A 24,915-nucleotide genomic window follows, 5' to 3' on the forward strand; every position below is an offset into this window, starting at 1 on the left:
TTTCTGCATTAAGAAGTCATAACAGCTGAATCTTTGCTGATTAAGGGATTTACAAAACCAGATACTCTTATATTAGAAATTGCCACTGCAATAAAAAATATAAATAGTTACAAGTGTTGGCAAGGATGTGGAGGGATCTGAGCCTTCATGCATAGCTGGTGGAAATACAAAATGGTACCAGGAGAGAGTGTGGAAGTTCCTAAAAAGGCACCTGGAGGCTCAGTCAGTTAAGCATCCGACTCTTATTTTGGCTCTGGTCATGGTCTAAGGGTTGTGAGGTCAAGTCCTGTGTCAGGCTCCTCAGTAAGCATGAAGCCTGCTTAGGATTCTCTGTCCATTTTCCTCTGTCCCTCACCCTACTCACATGTGCACACTCTTTCAAAAAAAAAAAAATGTCAAACATAGAGCTACTATATGACCCAGTAGTTCCACTCCTAAATATATACTTAAAAGAAAATACAGATTGCCACAAAACCATATACACAAATTTCATAGCAGTATTATTCATAACAGTCAAAAAGTAGATACAGCCCTAATGCTCATCAACCGGTGAATTGATAAATAAAATGTGGCATAGCCATACAATGACATATTATTTAATAATAAAAGGAAATAAGGTATTGAGACATGCTATAACATGAATGAACTTTGAAAAACATTATGCTTAGTGAGAGAAACCAATCACAAAAGACCATAGAGTATATATGATTCCATTTATATGCAATGTCCAGAACAAGGAAATATGTATTATAGAGAAAAAAATTATCTGGTGTGGTTGTCTAGGGTTGGTGGGGAATGGGGAATGACTGCTAAAGGGATTCCTTTTGGGATGATAAAAATGTTTTCAAATCGGGACACCCGGGTGGCTCAGTGGTTTGGGCCTCTGCCTTCGGCTTGGGTCATGGTCTCAGGGTCCTGGGACCGGACCACATTGGGCTCTCTGCTCCACAGGGAGCCTGCTTCCTCTTGTCTCTCTCTGCCTCCCTCTCTGCCTGCTTGTGATCTCTATCTATCAAATAAATAAATAAATCTTTTTAAAAAGGTTTTTAAATTGGTTTGGTGATAGTTGTATATAAAACTACTGACTTACATACTTTATGTGGATTAATTCAATGGTATGTGTATTATATATCAATAAAGCCATTACATTTAAAAAAAAATAGTGTTTTATACACTGGAATTCTGAATTTTAGGAACACAATTTTAAACTTTATAATCAAAGGTTATTTTGTCAATAAGTTACATACGCCTTCATAAAGTAATATTGGTTTGACAAAAGAAGATATTTTACCAGTATTTGGAAACTGCTTACTTGATGCTCTGTCTCAGTTTTAGACAATTCCTCAATCTTCTTTTCCAATGTATATATATCCATTATGTTCTTAGTATTCTGACATAAAAGAAAATAATATTCTTAGATTTAGAAAAAAAAATAAAAGAACAAAGTTCTTTTTTAGGAAGTGGTATTTTCATCATTAACATCACAATCTATTTTAAACTAAGGAACAAAACTTTAGATCTTATCCAAAAGTAACAAGGTCCTTTTATCATGACCATCCAGGAATACTCTTGGGAATCCCTTCTTATCCTCCGTGGCCCCTTGGCCATGCACACTGCAGTCACATCTTAACCTTCAAACTTGTCACTCCCAACAAGTGTGACCCCTCCATTATTTTAATTGCAAACATCTCATTCTTCAGCCACTTTCTCTTTCCAGATTACTTCTTTGAGAGCCAACAAACCTTCAGGCTCCACTGAAGCCTGCTTTGGCCCTACCACCTTCTCATTATCCTTCCCCCTTCCTGTGAACTCAGTCCCCTCTTTCCTACAGCTTAAATTTTTCCATGGTCAATCATTATAATACCTCTCTTCCACTTCCCCTCCATTCCCTGGCTTCCCCCCTGCCTACCTCTTAGTATTTGCTTAAGTTCTGCTTGCCACCCACTCCATGACAGCACCATTCCAGATAAACATTGTTAAAGAAAATTACAAATGAACCAACAGGTCACACATTCAATTCATAATTTTTAACTTCAATGTTGACTGGTGATCATTTCACACAACCCTACAAATTACAATTTGTAGTTACAAATTACACCAACTTCCCCACCCTATTCCACCCTCACATGTCAACTCTAGCTGACCATCTGGTTTGTAAATAAAGTTTTATTAGAACACAACCATGCCTGATTTTTTCATATTGTCTATGGCTGCTTTCATATGGCAATGGCACAAGTGAGTTACAACAAAGGCCTTTTAGCCAGGCAAGCCTAAAAATATCTACTATCAGATCCTTTACAGAAAGTTTACCAACTCCCAGCCCATTTCATTCCTTCTCTCTCCTGGAACTTCCAATACTCCCTCCAACTTCCTCACTATCAGCTGATGACTTCGCTTTTATCTCATGGAGAACTTAGAAACCATCAGAAGAGTATTTCAATATCACCAGAACATATTGTAAATACATTTGGATATGTTATAAAGCATTTGCTGATCTAACACGTCTTTCCACCTCCACACTCCACACACACTGCCTCAGTCAGCCCCCGGTAAATTTATGCCTGCATGTTACAAGAGCTCGTAATTGGTCTCTCACTTCTTCCCTTGCCCCACTATAGTTGATTTTAAATGCAGCAGCCAGAGTTATCTTGTCAAAATAAATTTTAGATCACATTTCTCCTCAGCTCAAACTGTCCAACGACTCCCATCTCAGTCAGTGGAAACAGCCAGAGTCCATGCACTGTCTAGATGAGATGCTGTCGGTCTGGTTCCCTGAAGCTCTACTTCTCGTGCTTGTCACCTCTACTCCAGCTACACATGCCTCACTGTCCCTCAGAAAGAGCAGGAAGGCTAAACCTGAGGGCTTAACAGCTTAGTTTCCTCTGCCTGGAACACTCCTTCACTGATCAACTTCCTTTTGTTCTGATCAAATGATTAACATCCCAGGGCTACTTTTCCCAACCACTCTAGTTTAAATTGCACTGTCCCACAATTCTGTTGTCTGCTTTTCTTTCCTCCATAGCACTAATCACCACCTAACATGCTAGTTCCTCATGGGCCTTTCTACCTGAGCTTATATCCTCAACATCTAGAAGAGAGCCTGGCTCACAAAGGTCTCCCAATTGGCTGTGTGTTGAATGAATGAATCAATAAATGAAAGAAACTATCCAAGCTATTGTGCTGTTACTCTTCACAGTGCATTAGATTTTAATCTCCTAAAGAAATCTCAGCTATTAGTGATATTTATGTGCTTTTTCTAATGCAAGTCAAGAGTTGCAATGCTCTCATGGTGAAGGGTTCCACATGTTCCTCCTTCTACCTCAGTTCCGTGTAATTTTTTGACACTAGTCAATCATCTTAAATACAAGGAGAAAAATATCTTACACTGAGAGCTTAACTGCAAGGCACTAGTTTTATGAAAACCTGGTCTTGTTGCTACACCACGTTTAACTCTAATGCAGAGTTTCTTGCCAATCTTTTAATTGTTCCTTTCCAACCCACTCTAAGAGTTCTTTAATGTCCAGTTGGCTCATGCACTTCATCACAGACTATTCATCACAGCTTAATAAATACCCCTGATAAACTTATATAAAGCCCAAATAAAAACTGTACATAAACTTGACATTAAAAAGGTACTTAGAATTTTCTTCCAAAATAGTAGCTTACAAGTAGCTCTGTTACCTGTTACTTCAATGCTTTAATGCTGTTGCTTAAAAAACTTAAGGCACAGAATTATTTTTTTAGACCTTTTACTAATATTTCCTAATGAATATGAAGTACAGTATGATTTACCAAATGGTTTCATATGCATTATCTTAATCTCCAAAGTAACTGTAGGGAATAGGTATTATTGACCCCAAAAAGATAACTGGTTTTTCCAAAGTCAGACTTTCAGACCCAGTGACTGGGTCTTCGACTCAAGACTTTTCCCAGCAGTAGAATAATAATGGAAAATTAATAATGTCTACACTTTCCTTCTTAATTTATATTTATAAGGTTAATATCATTTTATCTTAAATCTAAATTTCTTAAACCCCATTCTTCCATGGATAATTACAAAGGTAATAATGCACTTCTTTTCAGACATGAAAGTCCTATCCACTCTTCTTCACTTATAATTTGAAAAAGCAACGTGGTCTTTGGTTCATAGAAGCCTGAATATTCACATGATTTCTAATTAATCCAGAGTCAGAACTCACGCCTGTATGATTTCCATAAGTTTATCTGTACCTGTGTTTAACAATTTGAGCATACCTCTTCTTGGAGAATCCGAATCTTAAGAATCAGAGCCCGGTTTTCTGTCTCCTGATTAAGAGGAAGGAATTAAAAAGTATTTAGAAGTTTATAAAAATATCGCATATTTACTACTACTGAAGACTACTGACATTCTTTCTCTTTATCAACTTTAAACATGGTATTGACATGACACAAGGGAGCTTAGCCTGGGAATATTCTCAGTATGAAACTAAGCCTTTGGCTTCTAGTTTCTTGGGATTTCTAAGAATTCACTCTTCTCCTTGACTCAATCTGACAGGGAGGGAAAGAGGAAAAACAAAAAAGGAATAGCCTGGCTTCTTTCCCTGCTCCTTTCCCACTGTCTGTTTACCACGGGTAGCATGAATTCATCTATTACGTGGTTTGCCCAAAGTTACTCAGTCATTGCAGTCAGGACCCGGATGCCGGCAGTCTGACTCGCAGGAGTGGCTACTCGCTCATTTCTCAACATTTCCTCCACAGGCAAGTTCCTCTGTGGTCCCAAATTGAGTCTTCCCTGTACTGCATTCAGAGACATGCAGTCATCTGACACTGGAGGAGTCTAGTCCCTTCTAGTCTAGCCTGAGTAGCACATTGTGCTACTGAGGCAAGAGCTAAACTAATCTGTGTTGGTTGTGGGAATGCCTTAGGCCTGGCGTCCCAGTCTCTTGGTCCTTACAGATCTAAGAAAGAACTAGTCTGAATGACAGTCATCTGACCCCACCATTGTTAGCAATGCTAGAATAATGCTGGAATATATCAGGATTTGGAAGACTATTACCAAGGCTCTAGATAAGAGTTTAACATTCTCAATTTAAAAACAACTACTTTTTTCGCAGTAAAGCTTAGTCTAAATAATGTTTTGCTCTAAAAATTTCAAGCCTGTGTTTATTTAGTGTAAGGACTGATTTATGGAGCTCCTTAATAATCTATAAGTACTAAGATAATGGATTTTTTTTAAAACCCGAGAACAAGGTGAAAATGTGGTGGAGAACTTTTTTTTTTTTTTTTAAGAAAATTCAAGTGGCTTTTGGTATCAGGTATTTATGAATTCACCTCTCAGCTCCAGGAAGCATTCCAGAGATCTTCTAGATCTTCACAAACCACTGTGAATATGACTAATTTGTAAAGAATTTTAATCTTGGCTGAAAAGAAAAACAGTTTATCCTATTTGCCTTTGCTCTTCTAAGGTATTACCAATTCATTCATCAGCCCACTGACTTCTGATTTTTGCCTCCAAATAAACCCTCTTGGATTTCAGTTATGTAACCTATGTGCCAAATTCAAAGTACTTGAATGACTTACTAATTCTTTGTTCTGGGCTACAATCACGGTCTTCTGCTCTTCAGAAGCATTCATACCAATTTTCAGTTCCTCCAGCTCTTCTTCTAACAGATTTGTTCTCATAATAGCTTGGTGGGCACTGGGAGGCGGGGGGGGGGGGGGGGGGGGGGGTGGCAATGATCAAAACCTCAAATATAACCGTCAAAGATACAAAGTAAAGCCAAGGACTATTTTCGGACCCAAGCTGAAAACCACTAAAGGCTTAAACAGATGTCAACAATAGTAAAAATACACCCGTGATCTTTCATGGTCCTTAGAAAAGGAAGAGATTTGGGGGAAGTGTGGTGGGGGGAAGAAAGATAGAAGGAAACAAACATATTCTTGAGGATAAAGATTTGGAGTCTCCCTCTGAAATTCATCATTGGTTTCACCACATGGTTGGTTCTCTCCTTCAATTAAGATATACTATTTGGTTAATGTAATTCTATAAATATTATGAAATTTTTTTACATAATGCAATGTAATTACATTAGTAATTACATTAGTAATTAATGTAATGTAATTCTACAAATATTAAATAATACCATGTTCCAGGTGCTGTATGCCACAAAGAAGCCTATGATGGTAGCAAGAGACATAGTCCTTGTCCTTGTAGCAGTTGAATATTAGTGAAGGAGATGACCACTAAACAAATAAATCAATACAATAGTGTCTGTGTATTTTACTTTAGAAGTTTATTATAGCATTGTTTACAATCCCAAACAACCTAAATGTCCAACAGCAAAAAACTCTATTAAATGAATTATGGTAATCCATATCATTGAATTGCTTATTAATATTCCCACTGGATTATAAACTGTTTTCTGAGCAGGAACTCAAAGAAGCTACCATTTTTTTCCTCACTCAGGAATTACATTGATCATTCAACAAATGATCATACAACAAAAGGTTGTACCGGACATTATGTTAGGCCCCGAAGAAGACAAAAGTGAGTCCAATTATGAGAACTCTAACTTCCTGGAATTTATAGACTAAAAGGGTAAGCAGACAATCATAATTATAATATGGTGTGGTAAGAACCAAGACTAGAGTGAACCCAAGTTCTGTAGATACTGTGTAAAAGGCAGACAGCTCTGATAATGGGAAGGTGCGGAGGAGTGGGGAGAAAGAATAAACAGAGGCCCACTGAGGGGCTGCAAGCAGTTAGATATCGTGGGAGCCTAGAATGGAAAATAGGAGTAGAGGTATGCAACAGAAACCCCATCAGGAAGGACTCTGCAAACTGAATTTCATCTTGAGGGTGATAGGGGGTCAGTGGAAGTGTTTAAAGCAGGGGCATGATGTGGTCAGACTGGATTTAGGAACAGCATCCTGCCCCTGGGACACGAGTTTGGGAAAGGCAGGGAGACAAATCAGGAGGCTGTTGAGGGATCCAGGTGAAAGATGATGTGTAGTTGAACTCAGTTGTAGATTCATCTAAGACACAGATATTTTTAAAAAAATATTTTGAATATTTCAAATAAATAATAAATAAACCTATTGTGGAATGGAGAAAGCTTAAGGTAAGCAGTTCTTTTTACTTATTTTAAGATAAGCTTGGAGGCTGGACTGGCTGGCCAAAAATGATGAGGGAAAGAATCCATGGTCAGAATGCTCTACTGTCTTTCCAGGTTAACTTAGAACTTTTTTGTTCAAAATTTTAGCACCTACATCTGTAACTGCAGGCTTTGTGAGAAACTTGTTGCTTTTTACCTGAAGCTCACGCATCTCCTCACAATTCATTTTATCAATACTTGATACTATATATGTCCCCCAGGTCCTTTGTCCTTTTATAAGCTAAAGTCCTAACTTTTCTTATCATCTGACATCCTTATCATGTACCCTACAAGCATATTTTAAACCCGACTTGTCAATGAATCTCTCATAACATAGTTGTCCTTTAACCAACATGGCATTAGATGCACCAGCCCGCCCAAAATATCTATGTGTAATTTTTGATTCTCCAAAAACTAAACTACTGATAGCTTATTGTTGACCAGAAGCCTTACCAATAACACAAATAGTTGATTAACACAGATTTCCTATGTTATATGTATTATATACTGTATCCTTGCAATAACGTTAGAGAAAATAAAATGTTATTAAGAAAGTCATAAGGAGAGACGCCTGCGTGGCTCAGTGGGTTAAAGCCTCTGCCTTCAGCTTGGGCATGATCCTAGGGTCCTGGGATTGAGCCCCACATTGGGCTCTCTGCTCAGCAGGGAGCCTGCTTCCTCCTCTCTCTCTGCCTGCATCTCCGCCTACTGTGATCTCTGTCAAATAAGTAAAATCTTTAAAAAAAAATGAAAGTCATAAGGAAGAAAAAATATATTTATAATACAGTGCTGTATTTATTGAAGAAAATTCACGTGTAAGTGGACCAATACAGATCAAATCTGTTATTCACGGGTCAACGGTACTTAGCATGGGAATTTGCTGACCCCCAGAATGCTTTGGAGAGATCCACAGTTGGTCAACAGGCATATTGATCTTAAATAGACAGCACTGCTTCGAATGACATAAAGGATATCATTGCTAGAGAAGAACTGACAAACACTGCTGGCAAAAATCTAAAACAGTACAGCTGCTTTGGAAACAGTTTGGCCGTTCTTCAAAGTAAGGCACGACACAGCAGGTTCACTTCTAGGTAATATACCTAGGAGAACTAAAAGCCTATGTTCACACAAAAACCTGTATACAAATGTTCACAGTAGTAGTATTTATAATAGCCAAAAAATGATAATACCCCCAAATATCCATTCTCTGAAGAATGGGTAGACAAAACTGTATGTCCATACAATAGAACATTATTAAGCCACAAAAAGGAATGAAGTCATTCCACATATGCTACATGGAACCTTGACAACATTTTGCTAAGTGAAAGAAACCAGACACAAAGGTCACATATTATATGGTTCCATTCCTGTGAAATGGTCAGTACAGGCAAATCCACAGACAGATTAGTGGTTGTCAGGGGCGGAGAGGGAGGGAAATGGGGAGTGACTGCTAACAGCTCTGTGTTTCCTTTTTGGAGTGATGAATTAGATCAATGTAACTGGCTGTACAACCTTGTGAATCTACTAAAAAACACTGAATTGTACACTCTAAAAGGGTAAATTTTTATACCATGTGCATTATTACCCAATTTAAAAAACAGACTTTTTTTTTTTTTTTTAAAAAAGGGAAAAGAAGGGAAAGCTCCCAGCATACTCTACCCTTCTCAATGGTTCACCTTTTTATCTGATGGCGCAATTCAGTACAATCCTTTGATAACTGGCAGTTAGCGTCTTCCAAGGTTTCTAATGCTGATTTAAACTTATTATTTTCCTCCTCCAATTTCTGCTTGTTAGAATGCAGGTCTGCTACATAGGTCATCAAATCAGACACCTCTCTGTGGGTGAAAGAATGAATGAGAATCATCTCCAACATCTCCAATTCCTCCCAATCAAAACAAGGCATGTATCACTGTGCGACTTTCTATTTTATCCCTTTCCATCCTTGTAAGTGTAGTCCATTTATGCAATAAATATTTATTCAAGCACTGTTACAGTAGCAGAGATTTTTCCAAAATTGCCAAATATTCAGCATCTGTCAGCTGTGAAGTCAGGTGCCACAGTTTTGTTTTGTTTTTTGGTTTTTTTTTTAAAGATTTTATTAATTTATTTGACAGAGATCACAAGCAGGCACAGAGGCAGACAGAGAAAGAGGAAGGGAAGCAGGCTCCCCGTTGAGCAGAGAGTCTGATGTGGGGCTCAATCCCAGGACCCCGGAATCACGACCCAAGCCAAAGGCAGAGGCTTTAACCCACTGAGCCACCCAGTCACCCCTGGGTGCCACAGTTTTGTTAATTCTTTTCCACTTTGCTTCTAACACTGGCCTCTGACTACAATGAAGTTTCCATTTCTGCCAGGGTTATGAGAGATTCTGAAATAAATTGACACAGTGTTACTCTTTCAGCCAAGGGATCTTGGCAGGTTTTAATAGGCCTTTAACTAGGAAACAATTCCTAGACACTTATGTTTTGCAGCCTGTAGTTCACAGTTTAGTATTCGTCTTTCCTAATATTTTCTACAGCATGTGAATGTTTGTGTCGCTCTCAACCCTGACATTAGATCACAGTCCCTTTGAGAGTCTAGACTGCGTGCTTCATGGAGTCCCAGGCCTTCTCTACCTTTTTGCCATTTTATCCCAAAGGTTTGGTCCACATTCCTACCAAACCTTTTTGCATGGACAAACCCAAAGGGGCAAAGAAAAAATAAGGGAGGGACAGAATTTCCTCTTGATATCTAAAACTCATACACATCTAGTGGAAAACAACTTTTCCCACTCATATCTATAAGTCTATTAAAGAGGTGCTTTAAAAACAATCACCCAAAGTGCTTAAGGTCAGTGTCATAATTCTACCTCAGATGGAACTTGTTTTCCATGGAAAGCACATGAAGTTAATGTGAGAGAAGGATTTTATTAGGGAGGAAATGTTAATTCATATAATACTAGTCTTATATAAATCATGCTCCTGGTGAAATTTGTTCTAATGCAAATTGAGACAGAATAGTTAAATAAAAGACTGGCTAGCCACACACAAGCATACACACTAAGTGGCTTTATCATAAGTAAGACAGGCAGACCTATGAAATAAATGAGAAAAAGAAATAAGAGGTGCTTGAAAAAGCATTACAAATAAGAAGGCTTATGCGCTCACTTCGGCAGCACGTATACAAATAAGAAGGCTTACAAGACTCCTTTAGACAAATCTCCACTCAAAGCCTCGAAGCTCCGTGACGTAGGTTCTGTTTTATCTGTTGTCATCTTAACTGAAACACATACAAGAGGGTTTTATGAATAATCCATTTCTCTAAACCACAAGAAAGTGGCAGAACAAACAGGAAGAAACACATACATACTTGCTCTACTTGATTTTATACTGTCCTGTTCAAAAACGGAATCATCGATCCTGCTGCCTGATCCACCTCTCATTCTGTCCCTGCTATCAAAGACACAAAACCACTGAGTCGGGATTCTTCACCAGCACAAAGCCCAGCTCATTTTTCAGATGTGCTCTGTAACTTTTCTGTTCAGGTATTTCTTTCTGGATTTTTTTTTTTAAGGATTTTATTTATTTATTTGACAGACAGAGATTACAAGTAGGCAGAGTATCAGGCAGAGAGAGGGGGTAGGATAAGCAGGCTCCCTGCTGAGCAGAGAGCTCGATGTGGGACTCGATCCCAGGACCCTGAGATGACCTGAGCCGAAGGCAGAGGCTTTAACCCACTGAGCCATCCAGGTGCCCCTTTTTCTGGATTTTAAAACTACCTATTCATTCAGCAACTATTTGGAGTTCAACATTGTGCTTAGATGGGGTAATAGAAAAGAAACTTAAGGCATTACCTCTATTTTCCATAACATTTTTATCTAACCTGGAAAAAAAAAATGTGCCTGCAGAAGTAGGAAGGTAATGATGTGCAGCAGCTATGGTTGGCAATGGGAGGCCTCAAGGGATTAGGACAGCAACATAGTTTGGAGTAGTAAGTGAACATTTGCTGAGGTAACAAATTTAAAAAATTTTAAACTTTAAAATTTAAGTTCTTAAATTTAAAAATCTTAAAAATTGGGAATGAGGGCACCTGGGTAGCTCAGTGGATTAAAGCCTCTGCCTTTGGCTCAGGTCATGATCCCAGGGTCCTGGGATCGAGCCTCACGTCGGGCTCTCTGCTCAAAGGGGAGCCTGCTTCCTCCTCTCTCTCTCTGCCTGCCTCTCTGCCTATCAAATAAATAAAATCTTTAAAAAAAAAATTGGGAATGAAAAGGCACGAACAACTAATATCTCAGGATATATTCATGGTGTTAATCATTTTTCCTTCTCATGGAAAACCAAGTTGAACCTAGACAAATTGTACTTTGAGCACTGGCTCCTGAAATTGGGGAAAGCTCTCTATATTCCACTGTCCAGTACACAAATTCTAGCTCTAACCCTCAAAATAAACAGATTAAAGTTTCAGCCATTTCCTTTTTAAGAGTCTCTATACTATGATGTAAGTTTTACTTAATCTTTCTAAATGCCAATTACTTAGACTGTTTCTGGAACAGCTACAGAATTCTCTATATCTGTACTAACATCTCATTGCATTTCAATGTGAGAGTTCTATCAGAATAAATCACGTACCACTTTACTATTGATAGCTCTATATCATCACCATTTGAGTTTCTGTTCTTCTATTTTCTGTTTATACCTCCCATGTTTTCTTCACTTTTGTTATAAAAATTGGTTTTTTTTCTTTTGCCCTCACACTATTTTATAATGGATTAATTATTTTATTATACAAACTGAAGTATTACAGAAATATGGGAAAATGCAGGAGAAAATAACAATGTTGAAACAATGTTGGAAAGATAATCATTTCCAAATATATTCTTCCCCACTTTCTTCATGTTTATTTTTCTTGATAAATATGGGTTTATAATACATATAGGTTTATAATACATATATGTATTAATGGTCATACTTGAAATAAATATACATGAATATTTTCTCAGATGTTTATCTAATTATAATTTTTAATGATTATTTAGGATTCCAGTGGATGGAAGTATTATTATTTATTAATCTGACTATATTAAAATTTATAAGTTGCTTATATTTAGCACTATCAAAAACACACATATTAGGGATATGATTTCTTACTTTTCTTGAAGTTACATGACTAGCCCAAATACATCACAAAATTTTAATCACATAATTTCCTAAATCATTTTTGAAAAAACTATGCAACTTGCACTACCGCAAAGTATGAAGGGAGACTTATTTTTCCACCTACCCTGACAACACTGGGTAGAGTTATTCTTTTAAAATTTTGCTAAACTGGGGCGCCTGGGTGGCTCAGTGGGTTAAGCCGCTGCCTTCAGCTCAGGTCATGATCTCAGGGTCCTGGGATCGAGTCCCGCATCGGGCTCTCTGCTCAGCGGGGAGCCTGCTTCCCTCTCTCTTTCTCTGCCTGCCTCTCCATCTACTTGTGATTTCTCTCTGTCAAATAAATAAATAAAATCTTAAAAAAAAAATTTGCTAAACTGATGGGCAAAACTGGTATGCTGTTTTTATTTGTATTTCTTTGATTACTAGTAAAATCAGATATTTTTATGTATTTATCTTGCTTTCATGATTAACTTGCTCTTGGCAAACAACATTTTGGTCATCTTTTCTTAAGTCATCTAGACATCCTAATCCTACATGAAATCTAGTAAGTTTTGTCACTTTTCGGGCTTGCAGTTTTATTTAAGAAAATTTCTAGTATAGAAAAGCTGGTAGATGGTGGCTGATTAAAAGCCAGAGAGCTTAGGCATCCTGTGAAAGAATGAAAATTTCTCCAGGTTCCTCCAGAGAATGATAGCTGTATGGTATCAGGCATACTCTCCACCTTCATCATTTTTCCCCCCAATTCTACAACTTTTTTCCTTTTCCCTTTAGTTTCCCTTTATCCTAATAAAGGATTTCAAATTACATTCACTGCCTGATTATCCCCCACTGACCTTTAAAGGGCACTCACTCTGAGTTTAAATGCATTTGAAGATTTGCCAGTCATTATCTGCTTGACTCCTATGTCAGTTCAATTCTTTGTGGCAATGAAATAATATGTGCTGCCCTTAATCACAATAAATGGATGTTAAAAGGATTAACATAACTAATACATTCTCAAAGCACGCTCTCCCTGCCATGTGTACACATACGCTCATCAACATCATTACACTTGGAAATAGGCTAGAAATGCAAATTCTCAGGCTTCACCGCAGACCTACTGAATCATGGTTGGGGGGGCAACAATCAGGCATGATAAATAGTTCAGGTGATTCCAGTGCATGCTACCGTGTGAGGAGCACTGGATTCCAGTACTTCCATCAACACAAAAAAACAGTGATTAGCATTAGCTGTAATCAGTTGTTAAAACAGAACCTGGAGGGGCGCCTGGGTGGCTCAGTGGGTTAAGCCGCTGCCTTCGGCTCAGGTCATGATCTCAGGGTCCTGGGATCGAGTCCCACATCGGGCTCTCTGCTCAGCAGGGAGCCTGCTTCTCTCTCTCTCTCTCTCTCTCTCTCTCTCTCTGCCTGCCTCTCCATCTACTTGTGATTTCTCTCTGTCAAATAAATAAATAAAATCTTTAAAAAAAAAAAAACAGAACCTGGATATTTATTCTGTTGGAACTATATTATTTTTTAAAAGATTTATTTATTTGAGAGAGAGAGAGAGATTTTGGGGTGTGAGAACAGTGGGGAAAGGGAGAGGTGGAGGGAGTCTCAAGCAAACTCCACACTGAGTGCCGAGCTGGACATGGGCTCATCTCATGACCCTGAGATCATGACCTGAGCTGAAACTAAGAATTGGACACTCAACTAACTGTGCCACCCAAGCGCCCCAATGATTACCATTTGATTCTACAGCAAACCATCCATTCTTTCATGATGGCACGAAAAATTTCCAGGTCCACATGCAGGTCTCCCTTTTTAGGATCAAGTATGTTCCATAGCTCCTCAAGTTCACTATCTTCATAATTTTGACTACTTTCTTGTCTCAGATAATCTATTATTTTGGCAACTCCTACTGAACCTTAGGAAGAAAAGCAAATTAATTTTGAAAGATGTATTAAGATTATGCTTTAAAAGTGAGGAGTGAAGTACTCAACTTTCTCAAGACACTTGAGGCCTGGAAACATGCCACAAAACCTTCACAGTCCTGCTGAGTTGGCATGGTAGAGTGGAGAGAGCACTGGCCTTGGGCTAAAGTCTAACAGTCCTGGTGTCCGATCTTGATGCTGGAATTTACCAGGTGTGTTGATTTGGGAAAATTTCTTAATCTCTTTAAGCCTCATTTTCCTAATCTGAGAGATGGGGATGATAAAATGTACCATACACAGTTGTTGTGAGGTTTAAATACACATGATATATACAATCAATAATCACCTGTGAGAGTAATCAAAAGGTCACCTTATTTCTGTCTCCCCTTCTTTCCTTAAAAAACTTTCAGTGAATACCAACAGCATCTTTCACAGAACTAGAATAATCCTAAAATTTGTATGGAACCACAAACAACCCCAAATAGCCAAAACAATCTTGAAAAAGAAAAAGGCATCACAATTCTAGATTTCAAATATTACAAAGTTGTAGTCATCAAAACAGTATGGTACTGGCACAAAAATAGACACATAGGTTAATAAAACGGACTACAGAGCCCAGAAATAAACCCATGTTTAAGTGATCAATTAATCTGTGGCACAGGAGGCAAGAATATATAATGGAGAAAAGACAGCCTCTTCAATAAATGCTTCTGGGAAAGCTGGACAGCCACATGGAAAAGAATGAAACTAGACCACTTTTTTAACCAGAAACAAAAAAAGAAAACCTCAAAATGGATTAAAGACCAAATTGGTTAGATATAAAACCATAAACCTCGTAGGACATGTGGAGAAGATGGCAGAGTAGGAGGATCCCAAACTCACCTCATCCCATGGATAGATACACTGAGATAACAGCTACATCAGTGTAAACAATCCAGAAAATAACCTGAACACTGGCAGAACAGACTCCCCACAGTTAACTGTAGGAAAGAGGCCACATCAAAAAAGGCAGGAAGGGTAGAGACATGATTGGGAACCAAACTGACTCATAAGACTATCTAAAGGAAGGAGGGACATGAAAGGCACGGAGAAGAGAAAGGAGTACACCCCACACCAGGAATCCCAGGCATGGGGGATCTGCATTGAGAAGACAAATCCCCATAACATTTGGCTTTGAAAACCAGAGGGGCTTAAGTTTGCAAGTTCTTAAAATCAGTGGGGCTTAACATCTGGAACCTTAAAAAGCAGGAGGCATGGCTCTGGGAGAACAGGAAGGGGATAGGAAATGGAATCCTGCCTTTAAGAGACAGCATAACAAACAACACTGCTGAGATGTGACAAAGAAGCAGCAATTTGAAAAGCACCTAGGATATATAGGAAGATTTATTTCCTAATTTTAGAACATGTGCAGAAGGGACAGGGACCAGTGGGAGACTCCTCCAAGAAAAAAAAGTGCTGGCAAGCACTATCCTTTCCCCCTGCCCAGCCTAGATATACAGACACCTGCAGGAACCTGCACAGTGTGAACACTTTCCACTTAGAATGTTAACAGTGACCCTGCCCCAGCATTCTTCTGTGGACCCACTCAATCGAACACACCTTCGGCAGAAATCCATCCAAAGCAGTGCCCCATGCCTGGGAGGGTGCAAGAGTCCCAGTAGGGACCAGTACCACTCCAAACTGACACCTGCCCCAGGGAGAGGGAAAGGTAACCATATACATCAGTTTGACTGTGGCCCCAAAAAAGGGCAGGGAGCAGACATCTGGTCTGACTACAGGATCCACTCACCAAGAAAGCTTCTCAGGGGATAACACAGGAAAGAGAGCCTTTCAGTTCTATGTGACCACAGCTCTGGCGAACAACCAGTCTGATCCAACTCAAGATAAAGGTGGCTCCAGAGTAGTCCACTAACCACACAGGGACCAAATCCTGCCCAAACAGGCAAGGAGAACCATTGCAGATGACTGGACTGAAGGAGAATGTGGCTCAGCCACAACTGTAGGGGGCACACAAAACACATAAGAGACACTCCTGAAGTGTCAGGTTCTGCTGAACAAGAGACATCACATTGCAGGACCTTACAGGACCTCAGCCTCATGAGGCCACCTCTTTCAAGAACAAGAGATGCGGCTGAGTTTCCTAATACATGGAAACAGACAGAGAAAATCAAACAAAATAAGGTGAAGAGGAATATGTCCCAAATGAAAAAAGAGGGCAAAATCACAGCAAGAGAGCTGAATAAAACAGAGGTAAGGGATAGGACAGAGAATTTAAAGTAATGGTAATAAAGATGCTCAACAGACTTGAGAAACGGGTGGAGGATCTCAGTAAGACCCTCAACAAAGAGATAGAAAACAACAACAACAAAAAGAACCAGTCAGGGGCGCCTGGGTGGCTCAGTGGGTTGGGCCGCTGCCTTCGGCTCAGGTCATGATCTCAGGGTCCTGGGATCAAGTCCCGCATCGGGCTCTCTGCTCTGCAGGGAGCCTGCTTCCTCCTCTCTCTCTCTGCCTGCCTCTCTGCCTACTTGTGGTCTCTCTCTGTCAAATAAATAAATAAAAATCTTTAAAAAAAAAAAAAAAAAGAACCAGTCAGAGACATGCCTGGGTGGCTCAGTAACTTAAGTATTGGACTCTGACCTCAGGTCAGGTCTTGATCTCAGAGTCATGAGTTCAAGCCTTCAATGGGTATGGAGTTTATTTTAAAAAAAAAAAAAAAAAAAAAAAGAATGAACCAGAGATAAATAATTCAATACTTGGAATTTAAAATGCACTATAGAGAATAAATAGTAGACTAGAGGAAACAGAAGAATGGATCAGTGACCTGGAGAGCAGAGTAGTGGGAAGAGATATAGTTGAACAGGAGAAAGAGAAAAGAATAATAATGAGTCTAGATTAAGGGAATTCAGTGACACCATCAAGTGTAATAATGTTGACATTAAAGGATCCTAGGAGAAGAGAGAAAAAAAGAAGAAAATTTATTTGAAGAAATAGTAGCTGAAAACTTTCCAACTTTGGGGAAGGAAACACAAATCCAAACCCAGGAGGCACATAGAGGGCATTAAAAAAAAATCAACCCAGGGCGCCTGGGTGGCTCAGTGGGTTAAGCCGCTGCCTTCGGCTCAGGTCATGATCTCAGGGTCCTGGGATCGAGTCCCGCATCGGGCTCTCTGCTCAGCAGAGAGCCTGCTTCCTCCTCTCTCTCTCTCTCTGCCTGCCTCTCTGCCTACTTGTGAGCTCTCTCTGTCAAATAAATAAATAAAAAAAAATCTAAAAAAAAAAAAATCAACCCAAGCAGGTCTATACCAAGACACATAATCAAAATGGCAAAAAGTAGTGAATAAAGGGAACTTTAAAAGCAGCAAAAGATGGGCACCTTAGCGGCTCAGTCGGATAAGTGTCTGACTCTTGATTTCAGCTCAGATCATGATCCTAGAGCTGGGGGTGGGGGTGGTATTTCCTGAGACTGAGTCCTCTATTGGCCACCATGCTCAGCAAGGACTCTGCTTGAGAATTCTCTCCCTCTGCCCCTCCTCTTCCTGTGTATGTTTTCTCTCCTTCTTTCTCTCAAATAAATAAATAAATCTTAAAAAAAAAATCAGCAAGAGAAAGAAAACAGTTACATACAAGGAAACCCCATAAGACTCTCAGCTGATGTCTGAGCAGAAACTCTGCAGGCCAGAGGAGAGTGGCATGATATATATTCAAAGTGTCAAAATAAATAATAATAATAATAATTTTTTTTAAAAACTGCAACCAAGAATACTCTATCCAGCAAGGTTATCATTCAGAAAAGAAGAACAGATAATGAGTTTCCCAAACAAAATGTAAAGGAATTTATGACCAATAACCAGCTTTATAACAAATGTTAAAGGGGATTCTGTGAGTGGAAAGTAGGATGCACAAAAGCACTACGATTAAGTATATCTTTAAAAATCAGTCAAAGAATTCACAAAATAAAAGTATGAAACTATATAGCAAAAATACAGGTGGCAGAGAAGTAAAACTTTCTGCTTTAAGACTGGATTCAAACTTAACTGGCCATCAATTTAATATAGTGTGCTAAATGCATAAGATGTTATATATAAACCTAATGGTAATCACAAGTCAAAAACCTATAACAGATATGCAAAAAAATAAAAAGAAAAGAATCCAAGCATATAACCAAAGAAAACCAGTATAGAAGGAGCCCAAATATCCATCCACTAATGAATGGATAAAGAAGACATGGTGTATATATATACAATGGAATATTATTTGGTCATCAAAAAGAATGAAATCTTGCTATTTGCAATGACGTGGATGGAGCTAGAATGTATTATGCTAAGTAAAATAAGCCAGTCAGAAAAAGACAAAACATGATTTCACTCATATGTGGAATTTAAGAAACAAAACAGAGGAACTTACAAGAAGGGGGAATAAAAAGAAAAGGAAGCAAACCATAACAGACTTAAATATATAAAACTGAGGACTGATGGAAGAGAGGTAGGCAAATAGGTGATGGGTATTAAGAAAAGAACTTCTTGTGTTGAGCGCATGATGTTTTATGTAAGTGAGGAATCACTAAATTCTACTCCTGAAACCAATATTATATGTTAACCAACTAGAATTTAAATAAAAATTGGGGGAAAAAATTTAAAAAAGGTTAAAAAACAAAAAAGGCAAAATAAAACACATAAACAGAAACCAATGTTAACCTCTTCCAGAGACACCCTCATAGACACACCCATAAATATAGTTTGACCACTATCTGAGCATCTTTTATTCTAATCAAGTTGACACATAAAATTAAGCATCATGCACTGTTGTAGCCATTAAAAAAAAACACTAAAAGTAGCTAATATTTGGGGGAGTCATGGGCTTTCTATATCTGAGAAGAAACGCTCTTTTGTAGAATTTTTAAAGATATGTAATAGGTAGGCTCTGAGAGTGACCTTGGAAGGCTTAGCAAACACTTCTTATTGGAAACATATAGATTTGTGTACATTAAGATTTGTATAGATTAAGATAAATAGGCAAATACTTCTGGAATGTCACAAGAACCAAGTACTCTAAGCTTCCACTTAGATTATGTGTTCTTTGTCTCAATGTAACATTTATTTGAAGCACAAATTTTGGTTCCTAAGATTCTATCCTATGCTGCAAATCATAATGCATGTCCTTATGGAAAGATAAAGATTGTATGATATGAAGAAAGAAAGAGAACCAGCAAATCATAAAAGAGGAGGCAAGAGAAGAAAGGAACAAAGAACTACAAAAACAACTATAAAGGTAACAAAATGGCAATAAGAATGTACTTATCAATTACTTTTTAAGATTTTATGTACTTATTTGACAGAAAGAGATCATGACCAGACAGAGAGGCAGGCGGTGGGATGGGGGGGGCGGTGGAGAACAGAGAGCTGAGCAGCTGAGCAGAGAGCCCGATGTGGGGCTTGATCCCAGGACCCTGAGATCATGACCTGAGCCGAAGGCAGAGACTTTAACCCACTGAGCCATCCAGGCACCCCATTATCAATTACTCTGAGTGCAAATGGACTAAATGTTCCAATCAAAAAACCAGGGTGACAGGGTAGATAAACAAACAAGAATCATTGATATGTGGCCTGCAAGAGACTCATTTCAGACCTAAAGACACATGCAGATTAAAGGTGAAGAGATGGAAAAGCATTTTCATGCATATGACAGTGAAAACAAAGCTGGGGTAGCAAAACTGTATCAGACAAAATAGACTTTAAAACAAAGACAATAACAAGAGACAAGGATACGGCTAGTGATAAAAAGAACAATACAAAAAGATATACCCCATTTACATCAATGGATAGATCATCTAGACAGAACGTCAAAAAAGAAACAGTAGCTTTGAATGACACATTGGACCAGACGGATCTAACAGATATATTCATAACATTTGATCCAGGGGTGCCTGGTTGGCTCAATTGGTTAAGCAATTGCCTTCAGCTTAGGTCATGATCTCAGGATCCTGGGATCGAGACCCATGTTGGGCTCCCTGCTCAGTGGCAAGTCTGCTTCTTCCTCTCCATCTCTGCACTGTTCATGCTCTCAATCTCTCTTTAAAAAAAAAAAAAAATCCCATCCTAAAACAGAAGAATTCATACACTTCTCAAGTGCACAAGAAATGTTTTCCAGAATAGATCACATGTTAGGCCACAAAACAAGTCTCTCTAAACTAAAATACAAAAAACAAAAAACAAAAAAAAAACAAGTCATACCATGAATCTTTTCAGACCACAACTGTATGAAGCTAGAAATCAAGCACAAGAAAAGAAAAATTAAAATTAAATTTTAATTAAAATTAAATTAAATTTAAATTAATAAAATTAAATTAAATTTTAATTTTAAAAAATTAAAATTAAATTAAAGAGGTTAAATATCATGCTACTAAACGATGAGTGGTTCAACCAAGAAATCAAAGATAAAATAAAAAATACATGGAGACAAATTAAAATGGAACCACAATGACCCCAAATCTTTGGAATATAGCCAAAGCTTTTCTACATAGGGAAGAAAAAGCACAAATTAAACACAAAACCAGTAGAAAAAGGAAATAATAAAGATTATAGCAGAAATAAAGAAAATAGAAACTAAAATAACAATTGAAGAGATCCATGAAACCAGGACCTGGTTCTGTGAAAATATCAGCAAAGTTGATAAATCTTCAGCCGGCTGCAGGGATGCAGAGAAAAGAAAAGAAGAGAAGGGTAAGGGCAAGGGAAGGGCAAGGGAAGGGAAAAGGAAAAGAGGAAGGAAGAGAAGAGGGAAAGAAAGGAAGGGAGGGAAGAAGGTAGAACGTAAGGAAGAAAGAAAGAGGGAGAGGGAAAAAAATCAAAACAACAACAAAAAACAAAGAATAAGGATTACAAGAGAATATTATGAAAAATTATATGCCAACAAACTGGACAAACTAGAAGAAATGGATAAATTCCTAGAAACATACAACCATCAAAACTGAATCAGAAAAAAAAAGTAGAAAATGTGAACATACCAATTACCAACAAGGTGATTTCATCTGTAATGAAACAAACAAAAACCTCCCAACAAACAAAACTTCAGAATCAGATGGCTTCACAGGTGAATTCTACCAAACATTTATGAGACTGACACACTGCCCACTGTGCTAAGAGGGCCACTCTACCAAACATTTAAAGAAGAGTTAATACTTCCTCTTCTCAAACTATCCCCCCAACCACCAAAAAAAAAAAAAAGGAAAGAAGGAAAAGCTTCCAACTTCATTCTATATGCAGCCAGGATTACCCTGAAACCAAAAACAGACACTACCAAAAAAGAGAACTACTGACCACTATCTCTGATGACCATAAATGCAAAAATTCTAGCAAACTGAATCCAACAACACATTAAAAGATCCTTCTTCATGATCAATTGGGATTTGCATTGCAATATTTGGATATTGGATATTGCAATATTTGGATATTGGATATTGCAATATTTGGATATTGGATATTGCATCCAGGATATCCTGGATGCAACTGTGGTTCAATATTTGCAAATCAATCAATATAATACATTACATCAACATCCTGTTGTTGGAAGGATAAAAAAAGATCATTTCAGTAGATGCAGAAGAAGCATTTGACAAAGTACAACATCATTCAGGATTTAAAAAAAAAAACAAACCTTCAACAAAGTAGGTTTAAAGGGAAAATACCTCAACATAATAAAGTTCAGATATGAAAAAGCCACAGCTAACATCTTACTTAATGGGGAAAAACTGAGAGCTTTTCCCCTAAGAGCAGAAACTAGGCAAGAGTGTCCACTCTCACCACTTTTATTCGTCATAGTACTAGAAGTCCTGGCCATAGCAATCAGAAAAGAGAAAGAAATAAAAGGCATCCAGATTGGTAAGGAAGAAGTAAAATATTTACTATTTGCAGAACACATGAGACTATATAGAATACCCAAAGACTCCACCAAAAATCTAGTAGAACAGATGAATTCAGTGAAGTTGCAGGATACAAAAATCAATATACAGAAATTCATTGCATTTCTATATATTAATAATGAAGCATAGAAAGAGAAATTAAGAAAACAATCTCATTTACAATTGCACCAATACCTAAAAATTAACTTAACCAAGTACTTGAAAAGCCTGTACTCTGAAAACTATAAAACACTGTTGAAAGAAATTTAAGAGGACACAAATGAATAGAAAGATATTCCATGCTCACAGACTGGGAGAACAAATATTGTTAAAGTGTCCATACTACCCAAAGCAACCTATAGATTTAATATAATCTTTTTCAAAATACGAATTGCATTTTTCATGGAATTAGAAACAAATGATCCTAAAATATGTATGGAACCACAAAAGACCACAAATTGTCAAAGCTATCTTGAAAAAGAAAGAACAAAACTGGAGGTATCACAATTCCAGATTTCAAGATATCCTACAAAATTGTAGTAAGCAAAACAGTAGTACTGGCACAAAAATAGACAAATACATAAACAGAAAATAAAAGAAAGCCTGGAAATAAACCCACACTTATATGGCCAATTAATCTTTGACAAAGGAGGCAAGAATATGAAACTGAAAAAAGACAGTCTTTAACAAATAGTATCAGGAAAAGCTGGTATTGGACAGCTACATGCCAATGAATGAAACTGGACCACTTTTTACACCATACACAAAAATAAACTCAAAATAGATTAGAGACCTTAATATGTCTTCTCAAACTATTCTAAAAAAATAGAAATGGAAGGAAAATATCTACACTCATTCTACAAGGCCAGCACTACCCTGATTCCAAAAGCAAACAGAATCCACTAAAAAAAGGAATACAGGCCAATGTCCCTGATGAACACGAACACAGAAATTCTCAACAAAATACTAGAAAATCAAATCCAACAGTACATGAAAAGAATTATTCACTGCAATCAAGTGGGATTTATTTCTGGGTTGCAAGGGTGGTTCAGTACTTGCAAATTAATCAATGTGATATGCCACATTAATAAAGGAGAAGAAGCCTATAATCCTCTTAATAAATAGAAAAGAATTTGGCAAAGTATAGCAACCATTCTTTTTTTTTTTTTTAAGATTTTATGTATTTATTTGACAGAGAGAAATCACAAGTAGATGGAGAGGCAGGCAGAGAGAGAGAGGGAAGCAGGCTCCCTGATGAGCAGAGAGCCCGATACAGGACTCGATCCCAGGACCCTGAGATCATGACCTGAGCCGAAGGCAGTGGTTAACCCACTGAGCCACCCAGGCGCCCCAATATAGCAACCATTCTTGAGAAAATCTCTCAACAAAGTAGGGATAGAGGGAACATACCTCAGCATCATAAAGGCCATGTATAAAAACCCACAGCTAATATCACCCTCAATCTAGATAAAATTGAGAGCTTCTCTTTATGGTCAGGAAAAAGACAGGTAGGTCTACTCTCACCACTGTTCTGTACCGGAAGTCCTAGCCTCAGCAATCAGACAACAAAAAGAAATAAAAGTCATCCAAATCAGCAAGGAAGAAGTCAAACTTTCATTATTTGCAGACAACATGATACTCTACATAGAAAATCCAAAAGGCTCTACCAAAAAATTTTTAGAACTGATACATGAAGTTGGTAAAGTCACAGGATGCAAAATCAATGTACAGATATCTGTTGCATTTCTGTACACAGATAATGAAGCAGCAGAAAAAGAAATCAAGGAATTAATCCCATTTATAATTGCACCAAAAACCATAAGATACCTAGGAATAAACCTAACCAAAGAATGAAAAGATCTGTACTCTGAAAACTATAGAACACTTATGAAAGATAATGAAGATGATACAAAGAAATGGAAAAACATTCCATGCTTCATGGATTGGAAGAACAAATATTATTAAATTTCTATAATCTACAGAAATCTATATGTTTAATGCAATCCCCATCAAAATACCACCAACACTTTTCATAGAACTAGAACAAACTATCCTAAAATTTATATGGAACCATAAAAGACCCCAAATAGCCAAAGCAATCTTGGAAAAGCAGAGCAGAGGTGGAGGTATCACAATTCCAGACTTCAAGTTATATTACAGAGCTGTAGTGATCAAGACAGTAAGGTACTGGCACAAAAAGACACATAGGTCAATAATGGAACAGAAACCCAGAAATGGACCCACAATAGTATGATCAACTAATCTTTGACAAAGCAAAAACAATATCCAATGGGAAAAAGACAGTCTATTCAACAAATGGTGTTAGGAAAACTGGACAGCAACATGCAAAAGAATGAAACTGGACCACTTTTTTATACCATACAAAAAATAAATTCAAAATGAATGTAAGGCCTAAATGTGAGACAGGAAACCATCAAAATTCGAGGAACACAGGCAGTAACCTCTTTGACATTGGCCATAACAACTTCTTCTTCTTTTTTTTTTTTTTTTTAGTTTTAACTGTGACCCGTTACTTTAAAAAAATTTTTTTAATTAATATATAATGTGTTATTAGCCCCAGCGGTACAGGTCTGTGAATTGCCAGGTTTACACACTTCACAGCACTTCATCATAGCACACACCCTCCACGATGTCCATAAGAGGAACCCTCTTACACTGTTGGTGGAAATGCAGACTGATACAGCCACTCTGGAAGACAGTATGGAGGTGCCTCAAAAAATTAAAAATAGAACTACTCTAGTAATCCATTAATTGCACTACTAGTTATTTACTCAAAAGTTACAAAAATACTGATTCAAAGGGATACATGTCACC

At 37.8% G+C, this 24,915-nt stretch overlaps 1 protein-coding gene across 1 annotated transcript in view; it reads right to left on the reverse strand.

The window, feature by feature from the left end:
* Window positions 1–24,915, reverse strand: part of IRAG2 (inositol 1,4,5-triphosphate receptor associated 2) — a 147,712-nt gene that overhangs the window by 73,684 nt on the left and 49,113 nt on the right. Inside the window, 7 exon segments of the mRNA XM_044226362.1 lie at window positions 1,313–1,390; window positions 4,255–4,305; window positions 5,560–5,677; window positions 8,810–8,968; window positions 10,313–10,391; window positions 10,482–10,561; window positions 13,993–14,173. Of these exon segments, the coding sequence (XP_044082297.1) occupies window positions 1,313–1,390; window positions 4,255–4,305; window positions 5,560–5,677; window positions 8,810–8,968; window positions 10,313–10,391; window positions 10,482–10,561; window positions 13,993–14,173 (746 nt within the window).

The sequence above is a fragment of the Neovison vison genome, chromosome 12 (genome assembly GCF_020171115.1).
Source record: "Neovison vison isolate M4711 chromosome 12, ASM_NN_V1, whole genome shotgun sequence".
NCBI classification, from domain to species: domain Eukaryota; kingdom Metazoa; phylum Chordata; class Mammalia; order Carnivora; family Mustelidae; genus Neogale; species Neogale vison.